This window comes from Temnothorax americanus, unplaced genomic scaffold (assembly GCF_048541705.1).
Source record: "Temnothorax americanus isolate GAGA-0224 unplaced genomic scaffold, ASM4854170v1 Scaffold100, whole genome shotgun sequence".
NCBI classification, from domain to species: Eukaryota; Metazoa; Arthropoda; class Insecta; order Hymenoptera; family Formicidae; genus Temnothorax; species Temnothorax americanus.
The window spans coordinates 109,022-121,390 of NW_027509232.1; the positions used below are offsets into that span (position 1 = coordinate 109,022).

Here is a 12,369-nt window from a genome sequence, read left to right on the forward strand (position 1 = left end):
GACGTGTATAAAGCGAAAAATATATGGGCACGTGAAAGGGGACGTTCCACCTTTCGCGGTGGAGAGGTTGCCCTCGGAGTCACGGATGCGCGACGGGTAAACAAGTATAATGTCGCGCGCTCCCAAAGGTAGATGCACCCGGTGCGCGACCGGTTAATTTGGCCAGCCTCGATTAGCCGCGGGCGCAGTACCGAGCGAGTGGATTTTATCCGCGTACAATCGCGAGACGATAACGAACTGGCCGAGAAGACTGTATTCGGCAACCGAGAGAGACATATGTGCTCGCCGTGATATATATGAACGCGAAAAACACACGTGCGCTGTTAAAAAAAAAAAAAAAAAAAAACAACCGAGAGGTACAGCCAGCGAATTCCAGATGACGGATTCTGAGCGGAGATGGCGAAGAAATGACTTTCTCATAAAAATAAAAGAAAAAAACGATGTCTTATTCGAGCGAAGATGGAACTGATGTTACAGTGGATTATCCTCCGAAGCATTATTGTTTACAAAACTTAACGAATCGCTTGGGAGTTGCATTTGCGGGTTTACGGGCGCAAAACTTCGCGGTTTGTTCACGCTTGGCTCGATGCGAGCGTAACGATATAATTGTCGCTCCCTCGGCGAGTTGCGAAATCTCGTGATGCATAGGAGCGCGCAAGAAACGGGGAACGAGCAAAAACGGTGTCGGGAGTCGGGAGCGTTGTGGAGCGGACACGCTCGATATACTGCCGCGGCGCGGCGCGGCGCGGACTAATCTACTAATTCAAAAATCGCCCTCATCTAAACACCCAATTTCCGGATCTCGCTCCGGATAATGTCTACATCGGCAACTTCACCTAATCTCACGCGCGCGAGGGGCGCGCCGCGCGCTATTCGCGATAAAAAGAAACCGTGTATAATATGTAATGGGCCTATCTCCGTAATAACTCCGCAGTTACCTCGGTCACGGTAGATCTTGCCGATAATTTCAAAGACACAGCCGCACATATGCCCGGCACCGCCTATGTGTACATATTCCTCGATCCCGCGAGGAGGAGCGAGATATATTCGAGGTGCCGCGCCGCGCCGTCGCGCTCGCGCGAACCCAACGCGCGCCACTTCGGGCAAAGAAAACGTTAACATTTAGAATAATCCTTTCGTAACGTCATACTTTGATGCATAAGCTTCGCCATTACGCGTTACAGAAACGACGTAATTAACGTCGCTGTCCGCCAAGAGTTTATTACTCGACGATCTAATGGGGCGCGAGAGTGTGCAGGCACCGGAAAGAGATTAACGTCGTCGTTGATCTGATTCGTTGAAAGACACGTCCGACAAGGTGTGACAAAATAGAGAATAATGCAGAAAAATTTGCCACGGGAACAAGAGTAATGAGAAGTGGAAATGTGGAAAAGCTAATGCGGTGGACGTTCGCTAATCGATTATAGTTGAAAATATATAACGTGATCTTAGAAATCCAAAGAGTAAAATAAGTCAAGAATTTTTTAAATATGTATTAATTTTGTCTAATTCGTTAAATGATGCTATTTGCCTTTCTCCAAGCTTATATTTAATCATGGATCTCTTTACGATTAAAATATTATCATTTTTATGTTATTATCTAACATTTTCTGCCTCTCTTTTTTTTTGCTGCACTGCTATTACTGCCTCGCCGGAAAATTCCACAAAAGCATCGATTTGAAACTATTTACGAAGACGTTGCGTTACGATGTGGCGTCGCCGACACGCCGCGGCATTGATTTCTGCCCAGTGCTCTGAATGTCAACGTGAAGAAATTCAAGCAAGCGCGGGTAAACGGTGCCCTATACCAGATGGTGTCGGACTCGTAGGGGCGGTGGTTATTCGCATAGCCGAGTGAGCGGCAAGAAGGGTCCTGTGGGAGTCTGCGCCTTGAAGTTCATGTTGCGCATTACCTGTTAAGGGGGTGCCTTGGCACCCCGGTCCTGTCAGATTGAGCTGATCTAATAATCTGAGTAGATTACGCTCGCTGCAGGACTAACCCTGCTACCTGGGGAACAGCTCAGGTACAATAGCGAGTCATAAGTGCGTTACGGGAAACCGTGTCTGCCAGTAGCCAGAGGTGGCGCCTATACCGGGAGTGCGTAATCTTCGGGTATGTATCTCTGTAATGGGCAAATCCACGGTGGCGTGTTCCGTTACTGCTGTGCAGGGAAGTATACTGATAACGTTAGTCGCACTCCGACTAACCGCCCCCCCCCCAGACTCACCGGTGCGGTCGTAACTATGACTCTCTTAACAGTAGCCAAATGCCTCGTCATCTAATTAGTGACGCGCATGAATGGATTAACGAGATTCCCACTGTCCCTATCTACTATCTAGCGAAACCACTGATCGCGGATTATTTTTATCCCGAAACATTTGTAGTAATTAAATTAATTCTGCCGGGACTCGCCTGGGTCGGAGATTGCTCAACGAATGATTGATGAACGTTACGCTCATTACGGGCCGCTACTGTGAGAACATACGTAATACATAGGTACGAATATGCCCCGTCTATATTACGCTTATGTACGTATTTAGACGTAAACGTACGTGCCCGCGCGTAAACGTATACGATATATAAAACATATATGTGTGTACGCGTCTCTTTCGCGGTGCGCAGACTGGGATCATTATAGGAACGGTTTACCCGGTCTTTCATTAGTCATCGACGATTTAATGCGTCGTTTGATTTCATCCATTGAGGGACTGCAGCCGATCGCGATATTTGTTTCGTTTTTTTTTCGCGCGCATCGGGCGTATCTCGCGCGTATCCCGGCCTCGACGGGATCCGGCTCTGCCCTTCCACGCGACGCGACGGCCAGGCGCGCATTCCCTCTCGTTAAAGTTTATTAGTTTATAATTATTTATTGCCCGACGGATGTCGCGGTTTACGACGGATTATTGCCGCGTGCGTATATTAGATTTAATTAGAATCGCCGCGTGTCGTAAAGGCGACCAGGCCGCCATCGCGCCGCTTCGTGCGTCTTCAAAACCTGCGTGACACGCATATAATAACCGTCCTCGTGGCTTTTACTGCCCGCCCGAAAAATACGCTTGTCCCGCTGTAGTTACAGACGTCGCTGCTCATCTCGCGGCTCATGAATAACAAGCGCACGTATCGCGGTTTCCAGAAACCAGAACTCCGCGATGGGACGGGGACCGTGTTTTGCGTGCCGAGTGCCTGCGCCTTCGGAATCGACGGAATCGCGATTTCGGTGTGTCGCAAGAAGCGACTATGGCGCGCGGCGCGGCGTGTTTCGTATTTACTGTCGGGCGTACTTTATTTCGTCATTTGCAACGCGATATATTTTGTTAAACGCTTGCCATCGCCATTTCGAAATATTAAACTATTTAATTGTGCAAATGAGGAGATCACGCGCTCAGTCAGAAACATTGGAATGTTTTCACACCAGTTTGATTTTTTAACAAATGACAAACTATATGCAATAGGAAAAACATATGTGTACGCTAAATTTTGAATTAAAATTATGTTAAATCAAAATGTTTTTAATTTTTTTTTAATTATAGTTGTACATTATTCTCATATAATATTTTATTATTCCATTTAGATGTCTATGAAAATACAGAAAATGAAAAATGATGAATTATGATAACGATAAAAGGCGGGACTGTTTTTTATATTCTAGTTTTACAATACGTTTTTGCGAGGACGAATTGTATATAAAATTCTCTAATATTTTCTCATTGGTCGCACAGTTTTACAGTGATTTGAATAGCTCTGCTAAATGCGCTGGGTAAACTCCGTTATAAATTATTGTGGGTAGCGCAACGGAGAGTCGTTTTGTGTGTGCGCGCGCGCGCGGATGTGTTACGTGTAATTTGTTAATCGCGCCGTGGTGTTACAGTTACACTCACCGCCAGTGTAACCACCGGCCGCGGTCGAAGTTGCGCTATTAGCGTCGTATCGTGTTTCACGACACGAACCATTTGTTTGATCCTATGACGGGTACGGCGCGGACAGAAGAGAGGCCGAGGTTTTCATTGTCGATGTGTGCACGAGCATTCCCACGTTTCATCGAGAGGTTGTTGTCGGGGAAACAATCGCGCGCGAAACCGGTCGCCGTGCGCTGTAAATCCGATCTTCTGCACGATTGTTTCGGAAATCCGATATCGAACGCGGAACGCAGCGATCGATCACGGCCGCTACAAAACGATCCTCTTTTGATGCAATTAGGCGTCGTGTCGTATCGCGTTGCGGTACGAATATTTAGTTAGCGTTATAGTGACAGACGTAGGGGAATGCATTGTGTGCAATAACTGCGTTATTTTTCGCGACAGAGAAGCGGAACAAATATTATGTTTCACGCTAACGGTTTTGTACAATCATTGCAATTCGCCATTATTTTATTTTTTTTCTTTTTTCTTGATACTTTGTCTTCATTATTTTTGTCTCTTTCTTCCTTCATTTATATTTTAATAAGACTTCGAGAGATTAATTTGTACGACTGTTCTTGATTTTTTATTAATTTATTTTATGTAAATGTAATAAATATGCATATTAATTCACACTGAATCTTTAATAAATACTAAATACAAATACATAATTCGTATTGGTAATTTTCTCTCACGACGCTGCATAGCACATCCGCTCTATAGATATTAATGGTCGAAAGTACCGTTTTTGTCAATCGTCTCGTTTTCGATACCAATGACGTTCGCATCCAATTTGATCGCAATCTATGAGAATTGGTTCCTTCGCGTGATTGACTATTAATTCCGTTGGTCATTAGACGATCGGAGGTGTGTCACAGGGAAATTAGATAGCGCGGGGTATACAAGCGACCGACAGGCTTAGGCCGAGTCGAATCTCTCGTGGGAACTGGTCGTGATTAGCCCACGTCACTACCGACGCTAATTATGCTAATTGCGCTTAAGCACTTTGGCCTGCTATCAGCATCGGCTATTGAAACCGCGGCTGAGTAAGTCACGTACAAAGGCTATGGCCCTTTGTCCGTTTGTTCGTTTCGCCTATATCGATATCGCGGCTTTCGAAAAATTATTATTTACGGGGCATCGGGGCATTAACTCGACAATCTCGGGTATGACAATCGCCGATGTTGCGTGGGTGACGAAATTATACTTGCCGCATCTAAGTCTCGTCAAATCGAATTCCCCACAGCCGCAGCGGTAACATCCGCAAAATTACCACGTTATGTAAACGGCGTATTATACTAATATTCATTTACGTCAGCGCAACAACGGCCTCGAAATACATGTGAATTAACTCGGAACGGTGTAAGGTGAAGTCTCGAGATTGCTTTTTTGCACCTTTTCTCCAATATCTGATGGAAGGAAGAGAGGGACACCTACGCGAACGAGTCGTGGTAGAGATCCTTTAAGATCTCCGTTGACCTTATGCAATCGCGATGAACACTACACACCTTTATATTAAATATTATAACAATTTCGCTAGGAATTGAGGAGAACTCCTACGATTTTACAATCGAAAATTATCCAGAAAATGCCTTATAGAATAATGCAAAGCATTATTCTATAGTTTTACGAATAAAATATTTATGTTATGTTATCATGATTTATAAAGTTTATTATATATTTCTTTATATTGAATTTAATTGAAACAAATAATTTAAATGATACACCACATTTTTATTTCAATTAAATATTTATTAACACTGAAACTATCGAATATTAACCTATACATATTTCTACCGAAGGGTTCAAGATGAAAAAAAGAGGAAAAGAGAAAACAAATTTATAAAATTGATTATTTGCATATTTCAATAAAAGTCGGAGAAAATTTCAAAAATTGTGATGTTTTAAAAATGAATAATAATTATTTAAAAAAATGTCAAACAGATCATTTTGATCTCCTGTTCTAGCGTTAATTTAATAGTGCTTCTTTTACATTTCAAGATCAACAAATTCCTCTTTGCGGCTTGCAAACATTCTTGTACAGCCTGAAAGGCACCTGATAGATCTCAAGTACTACGCCCAATGGGTAGGAACGCTTCTGTTAATGGTATATAGTTGCCATGCCACTGACGAGCACGTTTCCTTCTGTCGCAGGCGGCGGGACCGCCGGTGCAGCTGGAACCAGTGGACCTGTCCGTGAAAACTCCCGTGGTGTTGCAGGTGCCACGGTACAGTCCGGCGGCGATAATTAACGCCGTCGCAAGAAGAGTACCGTCGCCCTCGACGACGCCCACGCCGCCGCCGATGCCGCCGCTCTGCGTATCTACCGGTGAGTAGACTAAATTTATGTGCGGCCGCCTAACGTGCACGGTTGGAATTTAAATCGAATCTTGCGACAGTAAACACGATCGCGGCACCAGGCCCCGGGGGCACCAGCTTGAAAGAATGCATTTGCACTTGTTCGCGGACTTGCGTTTGCAGCACGGGCGCCTTCAAACAGCGCTCTTGTTCACGGACTTGCGTCCCGATTGCCATTTCCGCGATATGTGCGTGTATATAGGATGCGTCAGAGATCGTAGGCGATGAATTCCTGTTCCTCGATAAGCTTAGAGTCGGTTTCACGGTTTATTGCTGGTTCCATGAAAATTCCGTATGCTCGTAACTGGATAGAAAGATCTCAAGTTTTGATTATTCAAGTATATAGTTTCCTGTTCTCCCGATTTAAATTCACTCGTGACTTAACGTCCTCGATATCTTCTGATTAACGTTCGCTCGATTAATAACTAAGTGCGAAGGCGTACACTTGCTCGGCACTTCGAGAGAGACGCGTTTAAAATTCCACGGACCATCGCGCGAGACAGCGGAATTCTATATTATGAACTGCACGCAAACGAAACTACTCGTCCTGCAGCTTGTCGCGCTTCGCCCGACTATGTGTGTCTTACGCACACGCACGTTATTGTCTGGCTTAAGCCGTGTTTACACGATTCACTTTCAACGCTCACTCAGCACGGATACAAAACGAGTTTTTCTTTATCATTAGAAACTAGGCCATGCAGTTCCATCCACTGCAATTACATGGAGCCCATAAATTTCTCAGGATATATATTTTTCCGTTTAATTTTTATTATTTATTTTTAATGTAATGCAGTACAATTTAGTGCATATCAATAATTTTTCGAGAGATCCAAACTGACTAGATCTGGATGAGCGTTTCCTCGCTTTTCACCTCGAAGCCAGAAAGCATCGACATCGAAGCCAGAAACGAACCGTATAATTTCGCCTTTATACGTGGCCGCGTACAGGTGCGGCGCACCAGCACACAGGTGCATGTGCAGCACGCGCGATTCGCGGAGCGGCCTCGCCGCTCGCTTATGGATAAACCATAGAGAGATCCCCGGCGGATTGCGCTGCTTTATGGGTTAATTATGTGGAATTTTTTTCCGCATACCGCATAGCGCGGACGAGCCCACCGTCGATCGACCATTCTATGGAAAATCCACGCGCGCAATAGGCAGCCTCGTATACCACGTATCGGCATGCGTATATACGTTTAAGGAGCGACCTACAGGTAATTCCTCGTTCTTACCACTTGCGCGAGGTAGCAGTCGCGAATACCAGCGAATAAATTACGAATTTGTCCCGAGCGTTAGAACGTTCTGCACCAATCGCTTGCGGTGTAGGTGCTTGTTTTGTTTTCCTTCGACGTTGGATTATGCTTCATAGACTTGAAACACCATTGCGCGTCGTTAAATATTGATATATACATATAATGAGAGTTAAATGTATTTGTGTTACGAAATTTCTCTTGGATAAAAATTCGGATTTAAAATTTGGCGACTTCGGCGTTGTGAATATTTTTATATTTTATATATTATGATACATTTTTACGAGAGAGATTTATTGTCGGTTTTGTAAAATAGACTAGTACTCGTTATACATCGATTACTTTCTATTTCTTATTGTATAGGATACAGAAATTGCCATATGTATGGAAATATCGTACTTTCACTCATAAGCATTAAAGTTCAAACAAAAAAAATGACGTTATTCACAAAGTTAGAATATATTGACAATTTTATAAGAAGCTGAGATGCAAAATAAGAATTAAAGAGAATTTTGACGAGTGAAAGTCGAAAAGCAGATGAAATAAGTTTTTTATTTTCTAGCTAAATTGTTATATTAAGTACCAGAAAGTTTTTTTCGTCAAATTATCCTCAATTTTAATCTCAATAAAGTATCTGCAGAAAGAAAAAAAATGTGACACGCGTGTATGGGATATTTTACACGGGAAGTGAAAAGAACGGTCGACCGTGAACGTACCTTTTCGAGGAATTACCCTGATTTGCGCTCCAGCGTAATTACGCGATACGAAATAATAATCCAAGGTGCGTAGACAGATGTTCGATTCGCCTTGAGATCTCAAGGTCGATGCGTTCACCGTTCACCGGCGATTCCCCAATTAAAAAGCAACGTGGAGCGGTATGTAGTCTTGTTGGCGGCTGCCAACGGACGGAGCTGCAGTGCGAGTGAAGGCAAAAAGAAAAAAAGAGAGAAGTCCGCTGAAATAGTCTTAAAACGCTGTAATCGCCTCGATAAAGAGGCGAACCGCGAGCAAAAAAAAAACCAACTTCGGCGCTCAGCGGCTTTAGCTCGCGAGCAATGGCCAAGCGCGCTCGCGAGATCGTTCACGCAGGTATAACGTGCGCGCCACGCCTCTTTTTTATCGCGTACCTATAAAAGAAACAAAGAGGAAAGAAGCGATCGACGGACGCTGGCGAAAACGACGCGGCGAACGGGAAAGAAATGCGGCGCCTAGACGCGCGACCGGCTGGAGTGTTCGTAACTCCTCAACGTTCACTTCCATTTCTGGATTAATGATCACGCACACCTGCGCAAAGTAGAATCCGAATACGATTGGGGTCGCAACCCGTAGTCCTCGCCTGCGGGCCTCGCGTCGCCGTGGTCGGTGATCGCGTGGTTTAACCGGCGTGTGTAGCTCGGTAGGAGATATTTTTATCGCGCGTTTATACGCATCTATGGCCTCCTCGCGCGTAATCGCTTCGTCCCGTCCGCGTCGTGACCGATACCTCGCGCGAGCGGCGAAAATCTCTCTCCGCGCGCGCGCGCGAAATCGCCTTTCCGGATTCCGTGATTTACGCCGTTGGAAAGCCGGTCGGCCGCGCGTTAATCCTTTCGCACCTAATGGGTGTTACGCGGTCCGTAAGGAAAATAAACTGACAAACGTTTTGTAAAGCGTTCACGCGCGTATGTACGCTCGCGCGGATTACGTAAATTCGATTGCGGCTTATTAAAAAAAGTAACCGGCGTGAAAGCATTCGTATATATACGCGCGGGATATATCTCGGAGGCTCGGATACTCTCTCCGACCATTAATAACAGACGCGGGGAACGGGATTGTACAAGAGGAGTTCGGCACTCCTAAGCGAATACAACACGCGAATCTGTGAAATGATTCCTCGATCGAGACACACTTTCTTTTAGAATCGTGGCTTATCGATATACTTTATTATAAATTCCACGTGTCGCAAAAAATTTAATTATACATTTTTTTATCTGAAACAATCGGATATAAGTAAAAGAGATTTCGTAACGCCTCAGGTCGTTATTTGCGGGGAATCCGACGTCTCGTCGGGTTAAGGACCTTCATCGCTGGGCCGGAACCTATCTTTACGTCGCCATGCGTAAAAACGGAGGCCTCGCTCTCGTGGCGATGTATCCGCGGCACGTGACATTCCCCGCCGAGATAGAGGAGGCGATTCTTGATGTCGTTGGCGAGGCGCATGCGCCGATATATATGCGGCTGAGAGTGGTCGATGGTCGGGCAGGTCGGGATATGATACATCCATTCGGATATGGTCCCGGGCATCGACGTTCTATTGTTTTCCAGTAAACTCCGCGTCGGTGATCTCCCGCGGCGTTGCGTTGTAACGCAGAACGGATGTTGGAGATCGCCGGTAACCGTCCGGTCGGTTGCCCGGCCCTTTCCTCGACTTCCAAGCGGCTGGCTCGCGTCCGCGGTCATAACTCGCCGCCCGGTCGTGGCTATCGGAAAATTCCGATCGTGCGTGAACGCCATATACGCACCGCGAACACGAGTCCCGGCCGCATGTACTATCGCCGCCAAATCCGATCGGTGTTCGACAGCGTATTTCGCGAGTCCGAACAAAGTCGGACCAGCTGGCAGAATTGATCGACGTTATATTACGGATATTTTACCGTGCAAATAAAATTATTGGCCTCTGTCAGAATCAGAAATATTGGCGTATCTATCAATGCTAATTAACACGCTTGTGCTGTCTGTCATCTAATTATCACTTTTATCGAGTCTTTTATAATTTGTCAAAAATTACTGTGCTTAATTAATTTAAAGTTATGTAATTGGCAACGTTAATTTATTATTGTGTTATTTCGCCATACACATTGCGGATTCTTTGTTGTCTCAATTTTTACGAGCGCTAAGGTTTGATAAATTAAGGTGTTCATGCTTACAAGTTCGTTAAGCAAAGAGTGCCCGCGGTTATACAGTTACGCCAGCCGATGAGAGAGTCGAGTTTTACAACGTTTTAATTGTGTTAACACAAAACTGTCATGCGCCATCGACGTCGGAGGTCTCCATTTGTCCGGGTCGGTGAATAATTAGACAATCTGTGGGCGAACGAGCCTGGAATTAAGCGCCGTATACAATGTCGTGCGACGACGGTCCCCGCGCACGAATTAACAGGTGGGCTGTTAATTCCAGTCGTTAAAAAGCGCGTGGATCTCGCTTTTCGGAGAAAGTCGTCGCCGCGCCGCGCGGAGAGCTTTTCGTGCAATTCACATCCGGGTGGAGCAACGGCAATTGCAACGCGCGCGCACCAGCCATCACCGTTTCTTTCCCGGTTTTAAACGGAGGAGAGATGACGGATAGCGGGGCCCGTCCCGTTGGGAGTCGGTTTAAGCCGACGCTCCCAGAGTTTGATTGTCTTTGATTAATTACTCATGCTGTTTCTTGGCCAACGGAAGCCGACGGGTAGCAATCTAGATAATACGTAACTGTATTAACGGTCCGACGTAATCTTTTTGTTTGTTAAAGCGAGAAATGTTCGGCGGCGGTGGTAAGGGGAGGGGGGACGCGATCGAATGAAAGAGACCGTTCGATCGGTGTGTCATCCTGTTGCCCCAGAATGGTCCTGTTTTTACGCTCGATCTGCCGTGCAATCGAACATCATTAAGTATAATGTCATTCTTGTGATTTATTATGCATTCGTGTTTTACACGTAAGGCACTTAAGAATTATTCAAGTCCAGTTTTGTAATATTGATTTAAATTAACGAGACATTTCCATTGCATAATAATTTTTTTATAACTCTTGATTGATAAAATCGATAAAATCGATTTGTGATGAATACTTCAAGTAGAATTTTTTTATGACATGCAGATGACATGCGAAACGCGTAATTTTATTCGATACTCTATACGCGATGTGACTATCCGCTCCTGATTACGATCTGGTTGATATTTGCCGAGGGTGTACTTATTCTGCGATAAACACTGTAATTAACGACACTCTGAGGTTAAGCGTTATTTGATTACGCGGATTAACTGTTTATTGAATAACGGCGTCGTTAGACGCCCACGTGCGAACGACACCCGCTTATTCGGATAATAATGATACAGCCTTTCGCGACCGATTGGAAGATAAACGAGAAGACGTATTACGGGCAAACAAATCGCACGCATGCCACAGCCCGTGGAGCGACAAACAGGTCGCATACACACACACACACACACACACACCGACGTTATCGTAATAAATTATTCTTATCAGAAACCGGGTGCAAGTTAGAGGCGTGTTTCGCGCTGTCCGAGATAAATCCTAGTTGAATGATAAAACGATCGAGCCGCTATTACAGGGAATGGGAACAGCCGTATCATGTCGCTGGACATCATGGGTAATTCATGCTGACGTGCGAATGTTATGGTCCAGTGTGTCGCATATTATTTAAAACCGATCGAAACGTTTCACAGAAATTGTAAAGTAACAAGTTAATAACGATATCGATAACGCATTAATCACACAAATGAAAATGTAGCAATAAGCTTTAAAGAGAAAGGGAGATCACTTTTTTCTTTTTACACGCTTGAAAATTAGAATGATTTACGTAACGACGTACATATATCTCTTATATATTATTTCTTTTTATATCATAAATTATATGGAAATTAGCGGCAGCATTGCGGATGCAGAGATTATTATTTTAGCTTCGGTAATCACCTGCGATACGAGACAGGTGCGCGGCTTAGCAATCGACGACGATCGAGATAAATCCCCCCCGTTGAATGATAAAACGATGATCGAGAACGGTAGTCGGACTGGTAGTAAGACCAGTAGCGATAGGCGGTGGTCATATCGCGCTCGGAGCATTGGGCGATAGGATCTTAGATGTTCGCGCTCTTGTGTGCGCGCGT

The 12,369-nt window shown here is 44.9% G+C and overlaps 1 protein-coding gene across 1 annotated transcript in view; it reads left to right on the forward strand.

The window, feature by feature from the left end:
- LOC143902110 (uncharacterized) overlaps positions 1-12,369 on the forward strand; it is a gene marked incomplete at its 5' end in the record, with an annotated part of 285,928 nt that overhangs the window by 86,129 nt on the left and 187,430 nt on the right. The window contains one exon of the mRNA XM_077414817.1: positions 6,052-6,226. Coding sequence (XP_077270943.1) covers positions 6,052-6,226 — 175 coding nt within the window. The remainder of the gene's footprint in view (positions 1-6,051; positions 6,227-12,369) is intronic.